Source organism: Bradysia coprophila, unplaced genomic scaffold (genome assembly GCF_014529535.1).
Source record: "Bradysia coprophila strain Holo2 unplaced genomic scaffold, BU_Bcop_v1 contig_151, whole genome shotgun sequence".
Lineage (NCBI taxonomy): Eukaryota > Metazoa > Arthropoda > Insecta > Diptera > Sciaridae > Bradysia > Bradysia coprophila.
This window is the reverse complement of record NW_023503423.1, coordinates 3,217,435-3,244,314: the sequence shown is the minus strand read 5'-3', so window position 1 is coordinate 3,244,314 and position 26,880 is coordinate 3,217,435. Positions and strand designations below refer to the sequence as shown.

General features: G+C 37.6%; 3 protein-coding genes across 3 annotated transcripts in view; 1 reads left to right on the top strand and 2 right to left on the bottom strand.

Moving 5' to 3' along the window:
• Positions 1–732: 732 nt before the first annotated feature.
• LOC119074484 lies at positions 733–9,441 on the top strand. Its single transcript, XM_037180631.1, has 5 exons — positions 733–1,127; positions 6,511–6,655; positions 6,732–7,212; positions 7,297–7,456; positions 8,596–9,441. Exons 1-5 carry the CDS (start codon positions 841–843, stop codon positions 8,885–8,887), a joined length of 1,365 nt encoding a protein of 454 aa, XP_037036526.1. The 5' UTR covers positions 733–840; the 3' UTR covers positions 8,888–9,441.
• A 2,764-nt stretch (positions 9,442–12,205) lies between these two features.
• Positions 12,206–15,131, bottom strand: LOC119074483 (peptidyl-prolyl cis-trans isomerase 5). The gene is made up of 5 exons (XM_037180630.1): positions 14,931–15,131; positions 14,541–14,665; positions 14,379–14,461; positions 12,666–12,742; positions 12,206–12,597 (listed from the first exon to the last, which is right to left on the bottom strand). The coding sequence occupies exons 1-5, from the start codon at positions 15,009–15,011 to the stop codon at positions 12,355–12,357; spliced, it is 609 nt and encodes a 202-aa protein (XP_037036525.1). The 5' UTR covers positions 15,012–15,131; the 3' UTR covers positions 12,206–12,354.
• A 2,353-nt stretch (positions 15,132–17,484) lies between these two features.
• The window catches only part of LOC119074482 (arginase, hepatic), a 35,678-nt gene continuing 26,282 nt past the window's right edge, over positions 17,485–26,880 (bottom strand). The window contains exons 7-9 of the mRNA XM_037180629.1: positions 21,670–21,769; positions 17,850–17,988; positions 17,485–17,786 (exon numbers count right to left, since the gene is read on the bottom strand). Coding sequence (XP_037036524.1) covers positions 17,557–17,786; positions 17,850–17,988; positions 21,670–21,769 — 469 coding nt within the window. The 3' untranslated portion in view covers positions 17,485–17,556. The remainder of the gene's footprint in view (positions 17,787–17,849; positions 17,989–21,669; positions 21,770–26,880) is intronic.

Below are 26,880 nucleotides of genomic sequence, written 5' to 3'. Positions count from 1 at the left end.
CTTACCACTCAGAAAGTCTCAGAAAGTATAACAAGGGATAAAACGTTGAAAATTCGAGTTTTTGAGAATTTTGTAACACCGAGGCGAAGCTGATGTCAATAAACACACTAAAACATGACTTTTCATTTTTATCCTGAATCAGTCGAAGAAAGCTTGAAAGATAATAGCAATGAGATCTGTTCAAAGCATTTAGATCTTTGAAAGACTGTTACATCGTGTTCGCTACTTTCGATGGTAATAAATGTTGAATAAATGAAAACTGTAAAATAAAAATGAAAGTTAGGTAACGACCCCTACTCGGAAAATACGGTTTATTCAATTCCGAGAACTCATACGTTCATTGAGTTAAGTGGTATCGTCTTGCACCTTGCACCCACCACTTTAAAATTAAAACTTTCCGAATGAATGGTTTTCCACCTACATTCTTCATTCACTGAATTCCGAGAAAGTTTTGCTGGAAACGTTAGTTACGATCCACAACCGAAAAAGGCATGAATAAGCAAGTAAAGCCATTCAATGGTGTTATTGCTTCTTTACGAGTAACTATGGAACTTTGATTACAAACTATAATGTGTATAATCTATATATCTCTATTGAACTGTTTTCGATATAGGGACGCAATGTTTACGAACCAAAATGGATTGAATTTGCTATAAATGCTTTATACATTTTGACAATCAGATTTTGCGCAAGTTTCAGTTAACAATCAGTTTGTAAGAGGTCATCGTTCGTTCAACATTCACATTTTGTTTATTTGCTCCACAAAAGCTTTTAAATGTGTGTCACTGTCGATTGTTGTACAATTCATTTCAAAATCGAACGGAAACACGACCACGAATAATGTCGCGAAAATTCGCAGCGTTTCCGATAAAGAAACAGAATTCTTGTGTTGAAAATTCCACTAAAAATTCAGATTTTATAAAAGGCGGCAGGCGTATTCCGCTGCAGAAGCAATTTTCCATCGATGTACCAAATTTGAATCATCGTTTCAACGATAAACCAACCAATTTGAATAATAATAATAATTGTCAATCGGTGCTGAGTGACTGTACGGACAGTAATTTCAAAAGTTTGAGCATATTCGGAATTAAAAATCAAACAGACCGGTCGGCAACCAACAAATTTGAGTATGTTTCAATTTGAAATTTTTGTAATTGTTTGCATTTATTACAAATTATGGAAATGTTTTTGGAACCGTCGTCAATGCCGTTGTTGAATATATCTTCGGGATAAATTGACCATTCCCTAAATTTGAGTTAAATGAAAAAGTCCAAAGAAATCATTGGACAGCTATGACGGCAACATTAGCAATGATATCTCGGTGGTGTTCTCTTTAAATATCAAAATGTTAAGCCAAATGAAGTACAAGATCCCTAGTGCAAAAGAAATCCTCAAAGTGTCGAAATGAGCAACTTTCCTCCTCAAAACACAATTGAATATGACCTCACTACTCATTTACACGTTGATGATTCTATTTCTACCCTGGAACGAAAGTAACAGGCTTTTATTGATCATATTGTGATACCAGTGATACGCTTGCCGTTTATAACAAAATAAGTGGAAAATTGTGATAAGTGAGAGAAAATGGTTCAGTTTAGTCGGAAGAGCTGCCATTTCCCAAAAAGATTAATTAATTAATCTTTGTTTAACTCAGTTATAAAATAAATCTGTTCGTCAGCAGTCTCGAGTTTGCTGTTAGTTTATTGATAGATTGGAGTTGTCTTTTTCAAGAGTCTTTGATAATGCATTTGATAGTAGTCTGAAAATGTAACACTCAATTTTTATTGCTATTCGAAAGGGTTATTCGACAGCTTTTGATCATTGTAAAATTTTGTGAATTTCAGCTGCTATTGCTCCATGAAGAAATTATCGAGAGCAAAAATTTTTAAACTGCAAAAATCTTAGAATTTGTCCCTCTACCAATTCCAATGAAAGAATTAAATCTGCTTTACAAGCCCTGGCTGACGCTGGTGTGGTTCTTAGAAACAGCTCAGAGATTTTCGATAAAACTGGTCGACGTCCTCTAACTCATTTATGAAAAAAACGTGATTCGTTCAGCCCCACTTGCATTGAAAACACAATAAAACAATTTATAGGGATGCTTGAGGAATGGTCAAAAAAGACGAATAAAGTTCTCAGAGCTCTCAATCTACGATCAAACAATGCGAGTTCCTTCCTATTTTCATTGTTAAAATGTAAAAGGAGCTTAAAACATTTTACCTAAACAGCCTCGATGAAGCGGGTCGGTGTGTTTCTCGGTGTGTCTCGGTGTGTTTGGGACTAAACCTACCTTGCCCGTTTCTCTTCTATATACTCATTGAAGAGTATAACCTGAAGTGAATCATAACTCGCTGATCCATGAGGCAAGGTAGGTTTAGTACCAAACACACCGAGATTCACTTCAGGTTATACTCTTCAATGAGTATATAAAATAGAAACGGGCAAGGTAGGTTTAGTCCCAAACACACCGAGAACCCGCTTCATCGAGGCTGTTTAATTTTACCTAAAATTGAACAATTAAGTCGAAATTCGTTTTCAGTCAAATGATCCATTGAAAATTTAGGATAGAGCATACTCTAACAAATATTTCTCCATTGATCCGTAAATATTTTGGTTCAATAGCTGTCTGGAAATCCTTTCACATCCGGCAAGCGTATCATGTGAATGTATTACTTGTTTTCATCTAAACATTTTAAACAAAGTGAAATGAAATCTTTTATTTCATTTGGTTTAGTATGTAATTTTGCGGTTTGGTACAACCGGCTCACTTCAAGCAAAAGTGACTTTAAATGACAGCTGCCAAATAGAGTACTTTTTTGTATGAAAAAATTTCCAAAGTTTGTTCGATACACTGTCCAGTTTCAGCACTCTGCTTGGAGTATCACTCATGCTTGAAGTGCATTGCTATGACTCAATTATTGTGCATGCTGTCTCTGTTCTCAATTACAGATGATATACATTCACATTCAATCACAAATTAACAAACTCACGATTTTCATCACCTTAATGCATACGAAACGGTTCTCAGGGCAGTTGTGTAAGCGATTTTTTTAAGTCCATACAAAAGTTGAAAAACCGGGCTGAAAATTGTTCCATTAGAAATTTGAACTTATACTCTATTTGAACTCCGTTTCCTACTTTTGATGCCTTTTCTCTATAAAAATGTCGTCTAAATTTTCAATTCATTTTCACTTTCCCGGGTGACAAAATATCCCGGGTGAAAATAAAATCCTAAAAGTTCGATAAACTTAGCCGAATTCGCACGGTGGGGCTGAACGAACTTTAAATAAACGTGTCGACTTCCATCTCGGTTCTTTTCATAGCTGAGTTAGGGGAGGCGTGTACTATCCAACGGCACATGTTGCAGGCGCAACCGCTGAGCCGTTTCTGAGAACTAGGAATATCGTCGCCTGGCTCCGCGGAAGTTGCTGGACCAGTGTTTGAAACTGGAATCGGTAGGGGGACAAATTCTAAGAACAACCATGTAAAAATTATTGCTCTCGGTCATTTGGTCACAGAGCAATAGAATCTGAAATTCGAAAATTCCACCTCTTCAAGGAGTGATGCCTCCTCGACGAAGTTCCCGATCCAGCACTTTAATAGCGTTTCTAGACAAAGTTAATGTGCTCTTTCGAATGGCAATAAATTTTTTTTGAAAGTGGTCTCTTTTGGTACATTTTCAGAGAAGTCACTTTTTTCCTACCCTCGGTGAACTGTGGCTGCTTCCATACCTTGCCGGTTGAAATATTTCAACACAACATACCTTTTAAAAGTTAGCCTGAAGTCCTATCTTTCCAATGATACCAAATATGCCATATATGATTCTCAGCAAGAACTGTTTATGATAAAGATTTTGCATCGAGGTCGGGCTACTAGCAAATTTAGGGTCATTGAAAACGAAATTTCTATTCTTATGTTTGTTATGGCAAAATAAGCAGATATAATACGACGGATAACTCACGTAAGTCGATTAGAATAGCTCAAAGACAATAATTTGTAATATTTGTAAATTTCGTTTTCCATGACCCTAAATTCAAGCCGTAAGTGTGCCAAAAATTTGAATTTCGATGAAAAAGTGAACCAAAAAATACATTTCAACGCTTCATTGTATGAAAATGACGCTACGTTAGAAAGACCTTCGCACTTTCCATTTTGAATTTCTACCGCACTTGCGGCGTGAATTTGCTAGTAGCCCGACCTCGATGCAAAATCTTTATCATAAATAGTTCTTGTTGAGCATCATACATGGCTAATTGGTTATCATTGGAAAGCTTAGACTTCAGGCTAACTTGACCAAGGCATGTTGTGTTGAAATATTCCAACCGGCAAGGTATGGGAGTAGCCAAAGTTCACCGAGGGTAGCAAAAGGGTGACTTTTCTGAAAATGTACCAAAAGAGACCACTTTCAAATTTTTTTTATTGTTATTCGAAAGAGCACATTACTCTAGTCTAGAAACGCTATTAAAAAGCTGGACCGGGAACTTCGTCGAGGAGGCATCACTCCTTGAAGAGGTGGAATTTTCGACTTTCAGCTTCTGTTCCTCTGAGACCAAATGACCGAGAGCAATAATTTTTACATGGTTGTTCTTAGAATTTATCCCTCTACCGATTCAAACACTGGTCCAGCAACTTCCGCGGAGCCAGGCGACGATATTCCTAGTTCTCAGAAACGGCTCAGCGGTTGCGCCTGCAACATGTGCCGTTGGATAGTACACGCCTCCCCTAACTCAGCTATGAAAAGAACCGAGATGGAAGTCGACACGTTTATTTAATGTTCGTTCAGCCCCACCGTGCGAATTCACGCCGTAAGTGCGGTCGAAATTCAAAATCTTTCTCACGCAAGTATTTCTAACGCAGCGTCATTTTCCTTGTAGCGTCGAAATGTATTTTTCGGTTGACTTTTTCATCGACTCTTTCACTTGAAATTCAAATTTTAGGCACACTTACGGCGTGAATAGTCCTAAAAGACGATATAATATATTTGAGGCCAAATGACTATTTAATTCAAAACTTTGAGATTTTTATTTCACCCGGGATAGGTAGAGTATTGATGATCAGTTTATTTAAGAATATTACGAAATGTGTACAGAATATTGTATATAATAGAGACGCAATACCATAAATATTGCCGGTGTGGTACGACAAAGCCGAAGTAAATAATAAAATCATTCCTAACCATCAGTACTTACGATGAAAATATGTAAATTATTTTTATGTGCACAAAGTCATGATATTCGATAAAAGCAAAGCTGAAACAATTATTGGTTCCAAGTTCGACTTGCTATTTAAAACCGCAAAAAAAAGAAAAGAATTGAGAACGTGAATACGAGTTAAACGAAAATTTGAATTCAAAAGAAGTATTGACATAGCCGTTAGGAAGGTTAAATTTATATACAAAAAAAATTACTTTTTCTTGCTAAGTTCAACTTCACATTCCCTGAGACAATATAATTCAATTTCGATCCACATCATATTCGAATATAATAGTTTTATTGGGTTGCATTTAAAGTACCTACTTTAACATATAAATAGATGATGGCACGGCATGTCAACAAAAACTTACTTGACTTTCAATACTCACTGTACATGAGAACATAAGGGAACTTATAAAAGCTTGGTGAAATCATTATTCATAAATGTCTACTTAGGCATTCACTCTGATGATCTTAGCTGATCGATATCCTGTAATTTACTTTATCGTCAGCCACATGCGAAAGCTGATCATTACAAAGCAGTTTACAACCTACCAAAACGATCCATTGCATGAAAAATATTTTCATGTGTCGAGGCCGAAAATGAGGGAGTTTCGATATTTTTCTCAGGTTTTCGACCCCTTACATGAAATTTTTTTTGAGTATCTGTTTTGGACGATTGTTTTTATGCAATTTCGCGAGTTGTAGCCCGAACGAAGTGATACACAAATAACTATTTCAGTCCACCTTTGGTGAATTCCTTTGTTGATTTCATTGGGTACATTGGATGCTTCACTCTTGAGTTTTGGAGCAGCTTCCTTCGGTAGCTATGTTCTCGACAAGTGTAATTACACACCTCGTCTTCGGCTCGGACATACAAACTCTACACTTATCTAAAAGACAGTTATCGAAGCCAGACACACTTGTGAGCTTGTTTTTATCACAAATTACTTTCGAAGCATCCAATGTAACCTACTATTATTCCATGGAATCGGTGCATTGGTAATATCTAAGAGTTCTAAGAATTTGCTCGCTAGAGTTCTAAGTTTTACCTACGGCGATATTAGTGGATTTTGCCGGGTGTGAGCGTTACAGTCGAAGGCTATTACCACAAGGCAAAATACAAAGTTTCAAACAATTACGTAAGTTATTTCACTTACTAAACCCTCCGAAAAGGCTCACGTCAGCGAAGTATTGACTCATTTCCAGGGGTGCAGTGAGTAAAATACCTTAACTTGTGGGTGTTGCTTCAAAATATTCTCCAAACCACAACTCTAGCTGGACAATTGCATTAACCACTTGACTTAAATATTTTTAGTGTAAAGGGTCGGGATCGTCAAAAGAGTATAACGTACAGAAGAGACGAGCGTGTCAATTTGAACATCTTCCTAAATCACACAATAAAAAACAATTCCGACACCGTTGAATCGGAAAGCGAGAAGGAGACCTACAATTCACATTCTGTAGGACCAAATTGTCAATTTTATCTTTTCCCTCAAAAATACGACGTTCACGTTCCATTTTTTGTTTTGCAATTAGAAATGTGAGACTTCTCAATACAACGACAGTGATGCACCAACACTCCTCGAAAGTACTGAGCCCAGACAGGCGCAGTTTCAAGGAAAACCTATACAAACTACAAAAACGACTCGACGTCCCTTGATTCGGGCGAGATCAGCGCCAGTACGACCCACCGAAGATGTCACAAAGACATCCAAGCGACGAGGAAAACAGAGAAAATCTGGTAAAACTTATCAGGAGTCGAAAGCAGATAACTTCTTTGAAAATGATGAATTGGATGACGACGACGCAGCGAGAAAGCCTAAATGCCAAAATAAACAATTAAATGTTCCTTCAACGAGAATACGATCCGCATTTGGTGGATGTGATGTCATTACTCTGGTGTCTTTATTTAGTTCGAGCGAAAGTGAGTCTGAATTAGAGGAATATGTTTCCCCCAGAAAGTCAGACTCTATCACAATTACTCAGCCCCAGTTGTTGAGACGATGTGGAAAGTCGGGTATATTTAGAACATTTAACATTTCACTTCGTTTTGCCTAATTGTTTGTCAATTTTCGGTCGATGTTCTGAATTTCAACTGCAGTATCCTTTCAAGAAACTGACTTAAAAGTGATTTCCACAACAACCACCGAATTTCCACCAATGTTCAGACGGGGATCTATTGCACCACTGGCACGTATGATAAAAGATAAAAGACCTCCAACTGCACCTCCGGGAACAATCTATTTGAGAAATGAATCACGGTAAAGTGTTAAACATACAGAGTTTAGTAGTGATCGGTAGTGTTTTAGCGTAGATTAATCTAAATCACCTAATTTGAGAAACATTTTTCCTGGCACACGGACACGAATTGTTCGTCTACCATTTATTGCAAAACAATTTCAAAATCGAGTTAAACATTTTCTAACATTAAATTAACCTTTAAACAAAGTCAATGGCAATGAGAAGTACACACTGCTAGAGATTCCATCCGAGACTATTCAGAGACTCGACCAGAGTATATTCTAAAGAATCAAAGTTTTCTTAAAGTTAGACAACAGATCAGACTTAATAAACCTTTTCCGGGTCGGCTTCTTTCTCATTAATGAATGAGGAAGTGATTTTCTGTGTTATTTTACTCTGAGCATCGACATCGGCTTCACTGTCGCTTGATAAACTTAATTTAAAAGAAGTTTTTACGTGCTCAACAGGAGAAACGTAAAGATAGTCGAGTGGAATGGAAAATGTGGAATATGAATGCATGTGGAACAAATGGAATGATGGATCCTAACAAAACCCACAAAAAACTTAGTTGATGCCGAGTTTAAGATGGCTTTTCCATATCTTGATACGGCGATTCCTTGAATCATCATCCCCTTAATCAGCCAGAGAACGTGCTACGTTGTTTATGTGCCTACTCTGTCTTATAATACGTTCTTTTGTTAGCCTGTTTGGTTGCAAGAGAGACAATTGGTTTAACTTTGTATCGTCACATAAAATAGCACCTTCAGGGTCCATAGCTTCCAACTCGTCAAACTAAAAATTTGGAGAGAGGTTGACAATGTACATACATCAGCTATCAGCTACGCATTAGCAACTTTCAAGATTCGGTTGCATAGATAAATTTAGGGTTGGAATGATTTCCATGTCTACGCCACGACAAACTGCTAAGAATTAAGTGAAGTTATGTATCGAGATAACCTTGTTGCCTGAGAAATTCCTCAGATCGAAACATTGTCACTCGTGTTCCACAAAGTCTTAACCGAAAATTATGTGTTGTGAGCTCCGCTCCACTATTGATAATTTTATGCGTACTCATTAACACTTGACCCCAACACTTTTCAAACACATGCAACCAAGTACTTCCACACCATTAACCAATGCTATTTAATACAATTTGCAGAACCAGCGATGAAATGGAGAATGCCGAACGCGATGCCGATGTAAAGCCAGCACCCGTTCAGAAAAAGAAATCCGAAGAAAAGGATGTCGTTGAGGACTATCCGGAGCATTGCGATACACAAAAGGAGAGAGATTGTTGGAAATTGTTTAAGAAAATGCTGGGTAACGGTGTAACGGTTAATTACGACACCATACTTAGGGGTATGCTAACGCCAACAGAACTACGAACAGTTATGGGAAAACGGGTGGAATTGAATCAGGAAAATGAACAAAATGAAAACTTACCAGTTTGAGCGAGCGAACCAATTACGTTGCTTATTATTAAGTATGGTGTAGTTACCTCTCGAGTTGGCTTAAAAAATGGATGTCTTGGCGAAACAAAATTGTCAACAAATGCTACAAATTACGTAATGTACACCACAACACTCGTAATGTAATGCCACATAAATACAAACTCTCTGCCGTTTTTCATGCGTGCTTTTGTTGTGTTTTGCCGTTTTTCTCCACGAAACGAAAACATCGATTTGCCATACCCTTTTCAAGAACATACACAAAATGACAGTTGGGATGAAAAAAGTTCTATTTTCTCCCCACGCTAGAGAAAGTACCACATTTTCCTCACTAGAAATATCATTTGACCAGTCGTCAAGAAAACACAATTTTCTCATGGCCTCTTTAGGGGAGAAAATAAGGCAAAACACAACGCGCGCATGAAAAATGTTGTATACAACTCGGCTATAAACGATTTCTTCGGCACATGGTACGTATGCCCTACACCTTGTATTACCTATTTTCAGTGGCAACTACACGGCAACTCTAGTGCTGAAGCACCTAGAATAGTAACAGGATATATTTGGTGTAACATACTTCATTATTTAGTACCATCATGGTCCTCTGGGTATAAATGGCCCAAAGGATATGAATGGTGTAAATGGTTCTAAGGGTATAAAAGGCCTTAAGGATGTAAATGGTACTTATGGTATAAATTGTTCTAAGGGTACTAATGGTACTAATGACACAAATGGTATTAATGGCATAGATGGTACCAATAGTATTAAATAGATTTAGTTGGTATTTTTACTTGAAAAACAGAAAAACAAAGTTTAATGTCGCAATATTTCGCTAATCATTGATTGACAGCTTTTTCAGGCTGTAATAATATAAAAAATTGAGTCCGATGCACCCAAGTAAGAATACCAAGAATATCATTGGACGGCAAATTAAACTACCAGATTATTAAATAGGTATTTTGAAACACCAAATATCTGTGACTATGTTAGGTGCTTCGCTGTGCCTAAGGAATCATTTATAACTAGATCTCCAAAATGACTACTCTTGATGTCTCAGAGAAAAACAAGTAAAGAAGATACGCATTAGCACGACTGGCTTATCAGTAACTGCGAAACTACTTGTTTTCTAAATCTTCTGTTTTATCAAACCTGAAACTGAATTGTTTCAACAGCTCATCATTGTAGTTAGAGTTCAGCTATAGACAAATTTTACAAAAGTTTTCAAAGTAAAGACCAAGTCCAATTACTGCTAGTATATGATAGTCTTTCTGTGGTTTTGACCTATCGAAGCCATCCACATTAATTAAGAGAGATTTGTTTATGAGCTTCTTATTCTTTCTGACATCTGAGAGGTGAAACTGCCTGCAGGTATCGTAACAGTTACGATGGAAAATTAACAAGAAACAACCAAATCAAATAAATAATTACCAGATTCGTTGAGTTCAGAAACGTGTAACAAATGTTACAAACACAAATTTAACGTAAATCACTTCATCGATAACAATGTTGTGAACAAAGTCATGATAAGATAATTCACCAAATGCCTCAGTCCTTAGCGGTCAGATATGGTTAATTAGGTGTAGCAAAAAATCACAAAATTCACAAAAATCTTCAAAGTAATGAGACCCTTGAATTTCCCTTTTCTTTCTAGTTCACTTTCAATAGGTTTTTCATAGTTCTAAAAATGTCAAATCCTGTACGTAGTTTGGAAAACGTTTCTGTTACTGAAAAGTAATTCCAAGTGACATAATGATCAATTTTTAGTTTCCACTCAAAATAATTTTTCATTCAACTGGCGTGACGTTTTGTCTGATGACAGCCTTGGATAAAATAGGCAGTTTCTCTCCCGAAACCTTTGTTTTTGAAAAAGGTGCAACAAATTAATGGGTTCGTTTCGTGGAAAAAACGTTTTTTTATGCCTTGCACGTATGAAAAACACGTTGTGTTCCCCTCGGGGAGAAAATAGGAAATTTCAACTCGAGTGATTCGGTTGGAATTTCCTATTTTGTCCCCTTGGTAAGCAAATAACTATAATTTTCTTGCTAACTGTTGTTTTGTTCCTCTCTTGCATTAGATTTGCATTTGCACCAGTCATTGCATGACCGTCTAATTTTTCTGGTAGACAAAATAGAGCCAACGCACAATTAGTGAGCAAAAACCAAATTCAGTAAAAAAAATTACTCACCAGAATTAAGGCCATGATGATATGATATGCTGTCAGAGAAATGATAAGCGCGGCCCCTCTCGGCTGGGATAGAACACGCCTGCTTTTTTCATAGAACGGTTGAACTGTCAAACTTCTTTACATTTGTATGTAAAAATCTGACAGTTTGGTTTTAATAACGATGTATCTCGTAGCCGTGAGGCGCCGTGCTTATCATTTCTCTGGTAGAAGTTCATTTTGCGATAAAAAGTTTTTGTTTGATATGTGAAAGGTGCACTATGCGTCACTATTAGCGACTAGCCCCCTGTAGACTACATTTTCATGCAAATGTAATCACTGCTCCCATTTTCAGGAAATTTTTGCGATATATTTTTAGAAAGTGCTAAAAATTGAACGAAAGGACAAATAATTATAAAAATTTGTTAATCTGAACGGAATCGAAACGATTAATTATATATTAACCGATGTTGATGGTGGAATAATAAATATATTTTATGTAAAAACCATTTCGTCATAGCACTGCTCCTAGCATAAATACTCGAATTTCAGACGTCACAAAGCCTATAATGCTAAGAGCAGTGCCATAATTTCGTTTAATCTGTAGTGGTTGCAGAAGGCGTTCCATGGAAAATGTGTTTATATCTTGCACCCGAGGTCTGGAGGCGTTCAGATTATGAAAGAACTTATTAACGCAGAGTAGAGTTTTTGGTCTACTGGCAGCCTTTTCGATACTACAAATACAAATTCATGGAGGTGAGCTAAAAAATTTGTGGGTCGAAGGGATATCACGCCATGTCTTGCATACTATTCCATATTATGGGACTATTCGATAGGAAGAACATTTGTGCTAAAATGAATCGGTGCCGAATGAAGATGCAATTGAAAAATACAATTTTTATCGAGAGAGGCTTGTCGTGCCAGACAAGTCTAATTTTCGAATTTTCATTTTGTTGGGTACGACAGACCATTCCATTAAAATTTTATTTTGTAAGGTCTACCACCGTTAGGGATCGTCTAGTGAATTTCAATTTCACTTTCAATGGGAAAGTGTGACAATATACCATATATTCCGACCGTGACCTACTGAGAGACTGACAGGTATGTGAGGCTCATGGTTTTTAATGGTTTGGAGCTAGAAGACTACAAAAACACGAAACATTGGAAAAATAAGATTTACTGAAAATTCTTCGAAATCAAAAAAAAATTAAATGCCAAACATTGTGCTAGCACAAAATGATTCTTAAAAACGAGCGAAACGAAAGAAAAGTTTCACAAAACTGTAGGAACCGTAAAAAAATACTTTCATTTACTCTTCGGCATCGGCTTTGTCGACTGAAAATGGTTCAGACACTGGAATCGATCCACTATCGGCGATGACAACATCTTTCGACGGTTTGTCTCTCGAGTCAGTTGACAACGCTTCGATTTTGCGTACAACATTCATGCCGGACAGAATCTTTCCGAAAACGACGTGTCTACCGTCCAACCATGTGGTCTGCTTTGTTGTGATGAAAAATTGCGATCCGTTTGTGTCTTTGCCAGCATTTGCCTGCGTGGAACGCATAAGGTTTACAGTTAAAATCAATTCAAGGAAATCACATTCTCGTTCATTATTACCATGCTCAACCATCCTGATCCGTAGTGCTTAAGCTTGAAGTTTTCGTCTTCGAAGCGTTCGCCATAGATTGATCGACCTGCGAATAGACATTGTTGTTGTAATGGAAATGGCATTTGTAAAATAGGAAATTGGAAACGGAGGAAAATGTGGTTTGGACATTACAATGGATCAAAATATTCCGAGGAATTTGATTGATCTGGAGATTGCTTCTAAGTCAATTCACGCCGCAAGTGCGGTCGAAATTCAAAATGGAAAGTGCGAAGCGTTGAAATGTATTTTTTGGTTCACTTTTTCATCGAATCGTTCACTTAAAATTCAAATTTTAGGCACACTTACGGCGTGAATCGATTAACAAAGTCATTTTAACAAATTCTCTCCCAAATTCTTGGAAAAACGTATTTGTCAAGGAGAATCTTGGGCTGTTCGAAATGGATGGAGAAAAAAAAGGTCGAGACCAACTCTGCGAGAAAATTCCAAACAAAATAGGATATGTCTGTGAAGTGCAAATAGTTAGTCGAGAATATGGACCAATGAGGTCACACAATTTTCAGTAGTCCCTCAGGGGAGGTCTATATCCAGCAATGCATACGAACAGGCTGAATGTTAATGCGGCTACGTTCGAAATGAACCGTGTGATAAGTAACCTCCAAATGCAACTGAGACCCGAGTTTTCCACAGTCAGTTGACTTGCTTTTAAATTACTGCAACGAAATTCATTTGGTTCAAATGTCACTTATTTTCATTTTTTTAATGATTCACCAAAATGCGACCTGTACAATGTCCCATTGGTCGTATCAAATCAATAATTGGATTCATTTGGTACGCACGCTGAAATTAAATTGCTTTCCAGCGATAATTATTGGACGCGATGCAAATGATATCGGGTCACACAATATTGCATACAATGTTACAACAATTTACCGATTCGTCATGTACACCGTGTACTTGCTCATAATATACGACAAATCTCTCAACTGTTAATCTCATCTATCGATATCGATGGCTTTTGATAATGAATGAACGGACAGGAGATGCATCTCAGATTATACTAACTGGACCTGTACTGTTGCCACTACGGGACATTTTCTTAACAGATTCATGAATTCCTCAATGTCTTTACAATAAATGACGTCACGTTATTTTACTGGATTCTTGAAATAAATTTGGGTCCCTTTTTTTGTGTAAAGATGAGACATACAAAAAGGGTCAAAATTGACCCAAATTTGATCGTATCGTCAAGTTTTTCTTTTCGTCTCCCACTTTATGGCGTGACATCATTTGTGTACGGTCCCACAATACGACTGTCGCTAGAAAATTGTCTCCACTATTTATCGAAAATTAGGACCGAGCGCAGAACCACTTCCTACAACTTTCCAATTTTCAGTTCGTATTGTTAGCTCTGATTCTGAAATAGCATTTCCGGTGTGCGGTCTATTTATAAACAAAGCACAACCACTGTATATGGCTCACTTAACACCATTTGTGTTGTATATTGACGACACAGACAATTATTCTGAAATTGTTGAGTACTTTGAAGATCGTAATATGAATACATCAAAGTTTATGTGTAATTTCATCAATCAATGAAGCAACAACACACCGTCCCATAAATTTATGAGAGCCTAATGCAATAATCAAAGCCAATATACGCGTCACTCTCGGATTTATTAACTAAATTGAACAATTGAGTTCAATCAAATTGCATTACATACCTCCAGTACCATCGCCACGGGTGAAATCGCCTCCTTGAATCATAAAGTCTTTGATCACACGATGGAATTTGCTACCTTTGTATCTGGTTGATAGTGGAACAGAGGAATCGGAAATTGTTAAATTCGAATGGTGTCGAATGGTGCTGGAAAGAGTTGGCTTACCCTTCGCCTTCAGGCTTTTCGGCCAATTCCTTGAAGTTACGTGCAGTCTTTGGTACGGTTCCACTGAACAGACCGATTTCAATTCGGCCAGCAGGCTCACCACCGATGGTTATATCGAAGAAGACCTATTTTCGAACAATAAAATTACATTTTTTTGGTGAAATTAATTTATTCCATAGATGCATAGGTACATGTCTCATTTGAATAAATTTCTAATGTCAGCAATTTCGTTGCCAATTAGTGGAACAAAGAATGAAAACCGGTTTATCGTGAAAAAACTGACGAAAGGAAGTGCAAAAAAGGTGAATAAACCATCACCATCGACCGGCATTTTATCGGTCTACTGTCTAAAGCTATTCACATGTATATCATTTTCTCGGTATTCATTACCTTATCAACCACTTTCGGTCCACTATCTCCCAAAACTCCAACTCCAAGAGCCAGGACACAGAGTATCAAGAATTTGTTCATGGTTTGATCACGATAAATTTGTAGTTTAATCTATTAATTACGTGGCTCTTGTGACCAGATGAAAGAAGCAGAATATCACACAATCACGAACAGAACGTCACTACAAAGTCACACAATCTTCGTTCAGACTTTTATATACCAAAAACCGATTCTTCTACCGATTCTCTCTGTCTCTCGATATAATACCGTCGATAACATTCTTGTACTGCACCATTCGTTTCAGTGTGCGTACTTTTGTAGAAACTTAGTTTGCGATATGAAATTTGAAAATCTCGACCACCAAAATGCGTAACAATTTTTACATGTGTCGAAAACCGTACTTTTCATGTTTCAAGCACTTCTTTCGACGTCCTCAGCATGTAAAATCCATAAAAATGAAAAGTCTTGTTTTCGTGTGTTTATTGACCTCGCCTCGGCTTCGCCTCGGATAAACAAAATTCACACGAAAACACTACTTTTCATCTTTTTATCCCTAGTCATGTAAAATACTATTGTTTGTAAGAAAATTGGATTGCGTTGCATAAACATTTTTGATGAGTAGGACTGATTAGATTATTCGCATGTTGGTAACCTTTTAGAAACGACAATTATTGCTACTTATTTTGTTCAGACGATCCAAAATCTTTTACTTCATTAGTTTTAGCACATTAGGGTATGTAGATTTCAATTTTTAAAGATTCCGGATTCCGACCTACCGCAATTCACCATTGAAAATAATAATCAGCACAAAGTGTTTTGTAGAATTCAACATAAGCTTGAACGGCTGCTTTTTAAAAAACGAGCCATCAGAACAGTCGGAGCGTTTGCTGCGACTGAGCCCCGTACGAACCCGTATATCTATTGCGTACGTGACCCTAGTGCGTCTGTCACCCTACTTTGACGGTAGACCTATTGCACCCGTAATAGAGGTGTGCGCCGGTAACTTTTCCTTCGATCGGCGATTTCAAAATTTTTTTTTCCCTGAAAGATAGTCGAAATAGTGAGGCTAAGTTCGAAGATGGGCATATTCGGGTCGGCCCTTCGTGAGTTAGGGCCACCTAAGTGATTTAAGGTCTTTTGGTGATATTTATGGCAAAATAAACGATGGAAATGTAAATGACACGGCAAATGATAGGTATTGTCAATACCAATCCAGGAAAATCGGGTGAGTGGACCGTGAGTTAGGGCCTTAGAAGTGAAATGCTACTAGGGCCCTATGTGTATTTTATATAGAACTCGAGTAAATTTCATTCGTTTTTCGAAATTTTTGTTTCATTTGGAAGGTAATCAAATGCCGAATAGAATGTAGTTGGAAAAAATTTTTAAATTTGGGTGTTCGGACTGAGGCCGATTGTTTCATTTGAAAGGAACGCCGTACGGGGCTTCGTAATTGCGCTATGCGCAATTTTTAAGATGTACACATTTCATAATAATTTTACTTTAACTACATTAACCGGCGCAATAGGCTACCTCATTTAGCTCGAAAATTTTGTTAAAAGCAGCGGTACAAGCTTATAAGCTCTGTTTTCGAAGCCCGAATTTGGCAATTTTTTGTTCGAATGAAAAAGTCAAATGAACAAAAAATGCTTCGAAAGCAGAGCTACTATGAGTTTTTTCAACTCGTTTTCAACAAACTTCTCTGCAATGGATTCTCTATGAGATTACCTGTTCAGACATACCTCACACGACGTATTATGTCATGATTTGTCGATTTTATTTGCAAATAAAGTTGAAATTTTTTGTCGAAAAGTCTTAGTCGGAAACACTCGACAGAGTTACTCTGCCCAAGTGAAGGTGAAGGTCAACAACGTTCTTCTGGTATTTCCTAGCTGGACTCCTCAGCTATTAACTACAGTTAGCAGTAATGCCTTCTGTTCCCAAATGCCCGAGATTTCAGTCAACAATGTGTGCAATTTCATGCTACTACCCCGAAAATCAAAATCAGCCTAGAGGCAAGGGAAAAAATAATTTTTTAATTTTTTTTTGGCTGTTTCGAATTCCGTGATCATTTCTAAATACAGCCTGGGGCCAGGTCTTAAAAAAAAATTGAAAATACGACCCACCCTAATTCCTACCCAACGTATCAACGCAGAAAACTCGCGCTCTATGGACGCGACATTCCGAGCAGCCATTCAATCCTACTGCTTATGTGTACTTTGCTTGTATGATGCGTATGACTATGAAACCTATATAAAGACGTTTAGGCAGTGTGTACGAGCTGGTAAAAGGAGCTGATGCAACCTTCGACACAAATTTGTCTGACATGACCTTTATGATGGTTTTCCGTGTTTTCCGTTTACAAAACTTAATTTCTTGAATTGTTGAATTGTCCCGATGGGTCTGTTAACTGACATAGTTCAGCAAAGCCTAGGTTCAGAAAGAACTTGTTGAGACATCTTCGAAGGCAGCCGCATCAAATTGTTATTGGTTTTCTATTTGATATTTGTTGGAGTAAGGGTGAAGGGTAAGTCAAAGAAATAAAACCAACTAACTGTATGCTTCCTACTCAGTCTGCAAAAACAATACAGTTCCTATTATGTCTCATTTATTAAAAAATCAAAATTTGTTAATCTGTACACGGTTTCGGAATGGCAACATCGTTCGGCATAACACCTTTTCTAACTGTACCACAAGCGGCCTTCAATATTTGTATAGCAGCATCCACTGTTTTAGCCACATCATCGTCACTTCCAATAGCTGGATTCACTTCAACCAAATCAACAGCTGCTAATCGTCCTGTGTCGTAAATTTCTTCCAGAACACATATACCTTCTCTTAGGGTCAATCCACCGCGCACTAGAAATTCAAAATTTTCGACATAAATAATTGACTAAAAATGGGAGTGCTGTGCAATTGAACCTTTTGTTCCAGTGCTGGGAGCTTCCAAGCCATCCAATGAATCGATGTCGTAGCTGACATGAAAAGATTTCTTATTTTCAGGATCTACATACTTTAGTGCCCTTTCCACAACGCCATAAATTCCATGTCTGTCAATGTCCTTTAAACGGGAAATAAAAAGAAAATTTTGAAGATTTGGAAGTGTATTCATGTGCCAGGGAAACAGGAATTGACTAAATGACTCCATGCTATTTACGTTTTTGGCCGATAGTTCTTCTTGAATAAAGGGGATGGGAAAGAATTTGCAAAGACGAATGCTGAGTTAATCCGTTTCGAATTACAGGCAACGTTAAACAAGCCCATCGGGATGGAGATAGTTGCTCTAGAGGTGTTTCTATCAGAAGTGACGTCATATTCTACGAAAGCGTGGAAAACCTCTAAATTTCTTGAATTCCAACTTCTGGCAGCGTTCTATCGAACATGAGTCCAATGATGATTACTTTGTGTTATTTGCTAGGTTTGATACATCTATCGTAACATCGTTTTGTCTACAACAAAGCACCTGCATAGTAACAAAATGTTTGGTTTTTCAAAATGCTATCCTATTCACCTTCTTCATTATTATGGAAGAGTTTGGAATACCGATGAAGTTAACAAGACTTACCAAAGCAATGTTAACAGATATCCGGTCCAAAATGCTAATACACGCCACAAGACCCTTTTGACATTGAAAAAGGATTTAAACACGGCGATGGCCTATAAACTCTTCTAAATACTTCAGAGCTAAAAAAAGTATCTAGAGCCATGTCGATCTTCACAGCCCATTGTTAGTTTTTGCTGACTATACGAACTTGATAGGAAGAGGAGTTCTCTAAGTGAAAGAAAGTTTTGTGGAAATGGACGATGAGCTCAACGAAGTCAAAAGCACTTCTTCAGTCTTCCTCTCGGTCTTATTCCTTCTTCAGAAGAAGACATGGATTGATTGCCTAGAAAGTGACCCACAATAACGTCGAGTCCTCTGGCGTGGAGGGAAATGAGGAAGCAGATAAGCTGGCCAAAGAAGGCTCGGCGACTCAGGCAAACGGGCCAGAACCGTACCTTCCGATTCCCCAGTCAGAGTGTAAAAGAGCACTGGTAGACTGGGTTAAGCGTAAACACGCAGAACGCTGAGAAGCGTATAATGGAGGCGTTCACACGACATGCTTCTTCCCTAAGCCTAACAAAAAATGGACCAAAGATTTGCTCAAAATGGACCGAAATCGCATTAGAAGAGTAGTAGGAGCGATTACGGGACATTGCGGGCTGAATCGGCACATGACAAAGTTGAGGCTTTCGGACACTCCGGGATGTTCATGCGATCTAGAAGAAGAAACGGGTGCACACTTGATATGTGACTGCCCCAAATTTCTTCAACTGAGACGCAGGATGCTCGGAGACTACGAGGTGGTTCCTTCGGAAATTGCTGCAATAGGACTTGACATCTTAGACAGGTTACTATCGGCAACAGGAAGGCTACCATGATTTACATGATGACCGGGAATGGAAACAAAGGATCAACAGATCTGTGTTTCGAGATCTTAAATGATCGTCCCAAACTGATAAATCTAAACGTCGAGTCCATAAATTGAAAGTTGTGGCCGAGCACCTCGCAAGGTTTCAAAACCAAATTGTGGAGTGAGCCCAACCGCACTTGGGCTATAAAAAAGAACTGTAAAGTAAGAATATTCTATTACTATGCTTGATGCTTCGTCTACAACCATTCAGTTACACACTATATCTGCAACGGAGATTTAAATATTTTCAAAAATATTTATCGCGGCAAAGTAATTAATTACGCAAACAAACGCTCGTCATTACAAATATAAATACTTAAAGGAAGTAATGGAGTGACGTTCGGCTCGTTTACGTACTTATTGCCACCCTAATTATTCAAATTAAAGACGTTGAGTACTGACGTCGACAAAAAAATGTGCAAAATTTCATTGTTTCGCATCAAATTTGCATTATATTTTTACGTTCTCCCGAAGTGAAGGTTAAAGCACTTGACTTCGAACATTTTCATGAATTAATTTTCGAGAAGCCGACGAAATAATAAATGATTACAGCAGCGCCGGACTGGCTACCCAAAAGCTCATTGGGCGTTGAGTGACGTAAATTTGTAAAATGCTCTTCAAACAAAAAATCAAAAAGAGGGACTTACAACCAGCCATGTATGGAAGATCAAAAATATCTGAGACTGGTTTTGGGGCCTAGGTACCAAGGCTTTACTAGGCATGTATAAAAAAGTCCCGGAATAAATAGCGCCGATTTCGGTCAGTCGAAATTCAAAAGAATCCCTCAAAGCCCTTTAGGCATCGCCTGAATGCCATAGAGTCCGAGCCAGGATAATAGATGTTGTTACGTTTTTCCAGCTCACTATGCAACGAATTCCATGACCTGTCCTGTGATGAACGAATTTCAGTTTTGAATTGGCCCGAAACCGATAGAACTCTTCTTAGAGCAACGTTAATCGAACTTTATCTCTGCTACTACAGAGAACCGAATAAAGAAGGTAGTTTCAAGCAAAGTCTAATGAATTTCGGTTTGAAGTTTCGTTAGTCACGGGACAGGTCATGTGATATTTCAAGGCAGCTTCCTTGGATATTTTCATCTATGCTGAAATAAAGAAGTTCTTGATGGAAAACTATCGAAAGTTTACCTTCCGCGTTTGTAATAATGTCCCTCACATTTCAATAGATCAATGGGTTGTGTGACTGCTTTCACAGCACTTTCAACTAATTTTGTGCGAATATTTTGGTTTGACTCTAAGCGCAAGCAATCATTGCGGTTAGTTCCAAATCATTTTCAATCAATCAATCCATTTGCAAAGGAAACTCGAAAAATTTGCTCAAGCGATCTGAGGATGAGGAGTCGCAATAAGAAAGATCCTGTTGATAAAATTGTTTACAATGGTAACGTTGAGCATCCCAAAGAATTTTGTATGGCACCAAAGACTTCGTAAAACTCAGTATTATATTGAAGAACAAAATGAACAACAATCTGAATCGTTAAGTGTTCGTTACATCTGTACTTCCAGTATTCACCTATGGAGCCGAAACTGTCACCGTAACGAAAGCGTCCGAGAGTTGCACAAAGAGCGATGGAAAGTATGGAAAGGTGAATGTTTTGATTTGTTGGGAGATCTCACTAATAGCCCTTTACTGCAGTCTGGACCACCGGCTAAACGTGAATTTCGAATCACGCTTCAAAGTATGGAAATGCTCTCTGGGAGAAGGTTAGGCGCTTAATATTACGCCTAAATGTATGGTGCGCATATGAACACAAATTAATCGTATTTGATCGTTGCAGTCACCAAACACACTGCGACTACCAAAATTATGAAGCTTGAGTAAGCTTCAGGACGACACCAATGCTAGAAAAATTGAATGAAGAATTGTCTGACAAGGGAATCGAACTCGGACCACTTTGGTAGAAGACTAGTACGTAACCACTGAGCCATTTCGTCCGATACAACAAACCAAAGTCGTCGATGTCATGGAGTGAAGTGGAACTGGGAAGGACACATTGCTAAGCGGACTGATGAATGGGAAGACCACAAGCATAATAGCATAAAAAAGCGGAAGGCATAAGCTCGCGGCAAGCAGCAGATCGTGAAAAGTCGAAGAATTTAGGGGAGGCCTGGGTGTAGAAACATAGGCTAACAAAGAAGAAGAAGAAGTAGATACTAATGATACGAAACAATTCACTGACTCTGTTAACATTTTAAAACCAGCAGCCGATCCAGGTGCTTTGAATAAACATCGCAAAGGCCCAAAAAAACTGAACTGAATTTGAAACCTACCTCCATTCCGTACGCATGCACATTGAATTTGTTCATAATCATCTTTTCCAGCGGATCAATGGAACGCAAACCAATGTAGACGATGTCTTTCAGCGATAATCTGCAAAATTAAATTAAAACAAATTTTTTAAGGTTCGTGCGTACGTGTCATAACTCATAAAATAGAATATAATGAGCACATTTGCACATTGCATATGATATTGTTCCGGTGTACGTATTTCTGACCCAAACACGTTCCATGCATAATTATAATAGACGAAAAAAATGGAATGTTTTCCAGCTAACGAAAAAAAGGACAACATGTGACGACTTGGTGTATTATTTATTACATAAAAGTAGTGTTACATAACAACTACAACCTCTCCATTCAATTTTTTTCTGCTTCGATCTCTATACTCTCTCTATACACATTTTTCCCTTGTTTCATCATCCCCTACGAAATATCATTAGATGTCTTTGAACTCGCTGTTTATGTGTACACGTGATACATGTATAGAAAATGGTTTTAATATCAAATGCACTGTAACGGGGATATGATGTCTCATACCATAGGAAAACTGTTAGATTGAGTGGCAATGGTTTTAGACATGGAAACAGTCCTCAAATAAATGCAAATGTTACTTCTATTTCCAAACATGTTTTTGACTGAAACTTTTAGACAAATGTTTCAATTGGTATAAGTGCCACGAAATATGTAATTGTTTTGGATTGAAAAAAAATTGAAATTCAGAAGTTAGTAACTGGCTTACTTCCCTGGCCGAAATATTCAATTCATTTCAAAATATTCGAAAAGTTTCTTACTTAAACTTACGTTTCAGTTATTGCTACAAATTTTAAATTTATAGAGAACGCGAAGAATCAAAGCAATTCGATCTTTCAAGGACCGCAGACATATTTCCAGTATAAAATTACTGTCCCTAATGGAAGTACTTTTAACAGATTGACACAAAATCTTGTACTTCATGATTTTTAAATTTCATTTTTTTTTCAATATATTCAAAGCTATTTCACCTCGGACATCTTCTGTATTTAACGGGACGATTCCAATACAGACCTCGGCAGCGATATTTCTAGTTTTTGTTTTCAGGTTTCTTGTTTTTCTAGAAACCTTGGTTAGCCTAAAGGAGGTTTCCTTATCAAAGACCTCAGAATTATTGATAAGAAAGATCACATTATAATTCTCAGAAACTTATCGTTAGAGTCAATCAAATGGATGTCTAAGTTTGATCCCAACAAAAATCTCTTCGAGAAAAGTGTGACGCAGTCTTTGAAATACAATTTCTAAAATGAATGATATCGCTAGAGTTGACGCTTTCAGCTTCGTTACGCAAAAATTAAATTTTACACCCAATTTTAGTTCAAACAAGCTGGCTTAGTTTTTCTCATATCTGCCAAATAATTTTTACCAAAAAAAAATTTGACTGGAAACAACCAAAATTTTACCAAAAAAATCTGCGTCGCAAAGTGGCAAATGTTCAGGAACAGATCAGCAAGAAAATTTATCTGCCGCATGCGACGCAGATTTTTTTGGTAAAATTTTGGTTGTTTCCAGTCAAATTTTTTTTTGGTAAAAATTATTTGGCAGATATGAGAAAAACTAAGCCAGCTTGTTTGAACTAAAATTGGGTGTAAAATTTAATTTTTGCGTAACGAAGCTGAAAGCATCAACTCTAGCGATATCATTCATTTTAGAAATTGTATTTCAAAGACACTTTTCTCGAAGAGATTTTTGTTGGGATATCAGTCGTTTTAGAAGTGTAGTCAACACTGCTTTTTATAACAGTTTACAGTTTTAATTCAAAAATTTTACGAAAATCGAAAATTTGACGAAATTCGAAAATTTGACTAAAAACGAAAATTTGACGAAATTTGACAAAAATCAAAAATTTGACGAAAATCAAAAATTTGACGAAATTTGAAAATTTGACGAAATTCGAAAATTTGACGAAATTTGAAAATTTGACGAAAATCGAAAATTTGACGAAATTCGAAATTTGACGAAAATCTGCCACCATTCAAGAAATATCTCTAAACCCCCAATTGACCCACCCATTTCCAACTTTCGACATTTTTCACAAATGCCCTTCTTTTCTACTCGTAAAACTCTGAGACTTTGCCGAAGAAAGTAACTCTCTATCTGCCACCATTCAAGAAATATCTCCAAAACCCCAATTGACCCACCCATTTCCAACTTTCGACATTTTTCACATATGCCCCTCTGTTCTACTCGTAAAACTCTGAGACTTTGCCGAAGAAAGTAATTCTCTATCTCTCATAACCAAAAAAAATATTAGTCCTTTCATCCTACGCTCGAGTAGCTCAAAATTTGGTCACTCTAATCACTCTAGCTCAAACGAATCTGCCCCGATTTTTTTAATTATTTTTTTGTTCGAATCGTGTTACGAATACCTTTCATTTTCAATACAGCTAAGCTACACCCGAAAACGCGTTCCCGACCCTCGAAAACCACACTCAGAAACCACTTCGAGGTCAATAAAACAAAATTCTGGTTTTTCCTGGGGTAATGGCGTATCACATTTTCATTTTTATGCCCACCCTGAGGTTGCTGCAAAATTTCATGGAGATTGGCTGACTAGTTTCCGAGATCGACCGTCGATAGATAGACAGATAGATAGAAACATACAGAGTAAGTTGAAAGATTTTGATTGTTTGGAAAACGTTAATTTTGTGCATTTTCTATCAAAATGACCAACTTCAAAACGATGTATCTCCGGCAATTTTAAAGTTACATAGTCGAGTGATAGCTCGTTTTGCTCGTATTTGAAGCGCGAATAAGATAGGATAGGATTTGTGGTGATACAAGCCAAAGGAAAGAATCTTAAATTCTCGCCTATATATAGTTGCCGCGTCTCAAAAAAATTTCTTCGTTCTTTTTTTGGAAATTAGACTGCGTCAAGTCCTCCGCTATCGCTCCGGACATGATTCACATGCATGTTTCACCAGTTTACAAACGCATTATTCAAGTCCATAAACGGATTTCACAGTCGCACAATCGTGGTAGTGGTAAAACCGCATAACCAGAGTCATTGTGTGAGTAGAACAGCTGGTAAAGCAAGTGCAGATACAAATTCTGTTGTTTTCAACTGTAAATGAAAAACTTAAACCACTGTGCGAGCTCATCGTCTATTTGTGTCGTCACTGTCGATCGCTGTCGATAACAAATTTAGTGGTAGATTAAGTAATGATCACCATGGTTGAGAAAAATAGGTTACCAAAGTTTCTTTAAAAGGGGTTGAAAATGTCGTCACTCATCGTTTAAACAAATAATATTTGAGGTAGAAATTTCGTCAATAAATAACCTCTTCCCGGCTTATCCATTTTTTGTTAGTCATCTGTCATATTCGCTTGCAAAGTCATGTTTTCGTTTTGTTTTTATTTTTTGTTTTTATTTGATCAACTGTTACGGTAATGAAGCGTAAATGATTTCTGTTGATATAAATACTGCTCTTTTGCCCACAAAAATCAGTCCAGTTTTACAAATCGAATAAGCATAAGCAATCAATAAAACAATCGAAACATTCAAAATGATTAAAATCACGCTCTTCACTCTCGTCGTTATTGCCGCTTTCCTAGCCGCTTCCGGATCACCGATTTCCGAAGCCAGAGCAGCTCCGTGCTTTGGTCTATGGAACTATTGGCTCAATCAAGCTACAACAACTACGACGACGACAACGACAACAACAACTACTACCACTACGACTACAACGACAGCTGCTACAACAGCCGCTACTGCTGCGACGACAAAAGCACCTTAGGATTCGAAGGGACAAACATTTTCTTAAATTGATTAAATAAATGATTTAATGAAATACCCGTCGATTGTGTTTTTTCTATCGAATTTGAGATTTTTGATAAAAATGATCGCCGCAAGGAATAACTTTGTAGTATCCCCGTAGATTTCCTCAACAAATCTAAAAATCTCAAGCAGGATTTAAGTAAGTTGACAATAGTTATTATCATATGCCCGGTGTAAAGAATCTTATATTTAACGCTGTGATTTCCCTTCCTTAGGTGTATTCTCTGCACTTGAAAAGTCATGAGAAAATGATTTCTGTTGACGATTCGTCTGATGACAGTTCGGGTGAGAATAGTATGTTATATACCAAGGACGCTTCGCGTCGCTCCATCCCTGGACGTTTTCACCACCTGGGTCTAAAACACACCTTTTTGATCCGTGGTTTGTATACTATTTTTCTTCCTGGAGTACCAAAGTCACATTCCGAACAAAACATAACAACAAAACTGAACAACATACCGGTGCAAAAGCATTCCATATTAATGCTGAAAGTAATCCATATGAATGCCTAAAGAAGTCCGTTCCGTGTGCATGTATTCTCACAAATGTCGAAAAATAAGCAATCTGTAGTAATGCCGAAAGACATCCGAATGCGCGTGTGCAAATTATGTTTTCTTCCCGGTATCCGATTCAAGATTTCCCGGATTTCCCGGTATCCAAAAATGTAAAAGTGACTTCCCGCTACATACATTTCCCGCTGGTTTGTGCAGCTATAATTCGATTTCCCGGTATCCTAAAAATTTTTTCAGAAATTTCCCGGTATCCTGGATACCACCGATACACATAATTTGCACACGCGTCCGAATGAATGCCGAAAGCAGTCCGTATGAATGCTGAAAGCAATCCTTATGAATGCATTGTCACAAAACACTAAAAACATCACATTGGCGTACATACAACAACTTGACACATTTGGGAAAGAATAAAGATAGGATCGAAAATGACATAAGCGGGAATGAAAATTGAGAGAAAATAGTAGGGGAGAATGTTGCTCTTTCGGTACTAAATTTGGTGAGTGAATGTGACGGTTTTGGTACTACAGGAAGAAAATGTCTATTTTACACCCAATGGTTTTGACAAGGTAAAACAAAAGACATTTTCTCCACCGAACTGTCAACTTTATTTTTGATTGGAAAAATTGTGATGTTTTTGTTTCCTTGACGATGACGGTTAATCACACCTCGAACGTCATGTTCACCTCTGGAAGAAAAGAGGAAATTCCAACACGAGCGATTCGTTGCCGCTCTTGCTACGGTTTCCAATTTACTCCCTCGGTAGGCATCGCACACTTGGAAACCACTTAGGAAAATACAAGGGAAAATACTGCTTAACTAGGAGTTGCACTAGGCGCGGCGATGGAACGAATTATGAATTGGAAGCAATCAAAACAATTT

What these genes read in the sequence shown, in the direction of transcription:
- LOC119074484 (XM_037180631.1), top strand. Translation starts at nt 841, where the DNA reads ATGTCGCGAAAATTCGCAGCGTTTCCGATAAAGAAACAGAATTCTTGT. An exon ending in GAGACGATGTGGAAAGTCGG is followed by an intron (nt 7,213 to 7,296) that starts GTATATTTAGAA and finishes TTTCAACTGCAG; the next exon opens with TATCCTTTCAAGAAACTGAC. An exon ending in TATTTGAGAAATGAATCACG is followed by an intron (nt 7,457 to 8,595) that starts GTAAAGTGTTAA and finishes TACAATTTGCAG; the next exon opens with AACCAGCGATGAAATGGAGA.
- LOC119074483 (XM_037180630.1), bottom strand. Translation starts at nt 15,011, where the DNA reads ATGAACAAATTCTTGATACTCTGTGTCCTGGCTCTTGGAGTTGGAGTT. An exon ending in GAAAAGCCTGAAGGCGAAGG is followed by an intron (nt 14,462 to 14,540) that starts GTAAGCCAACTC and finishes ACTATCAACCAG; the next exon opens with ATACAAAGGTAGCAAATTCC. An exon ending in GATCAGGATGGTTGAGCATG is followed by an intron (nt 12,598 to 12,665) that starts GTAATAATGAAC and finishes CGTTCCACGCAG; the next exon opens with GCAAATGCTGGCAAAGACAC.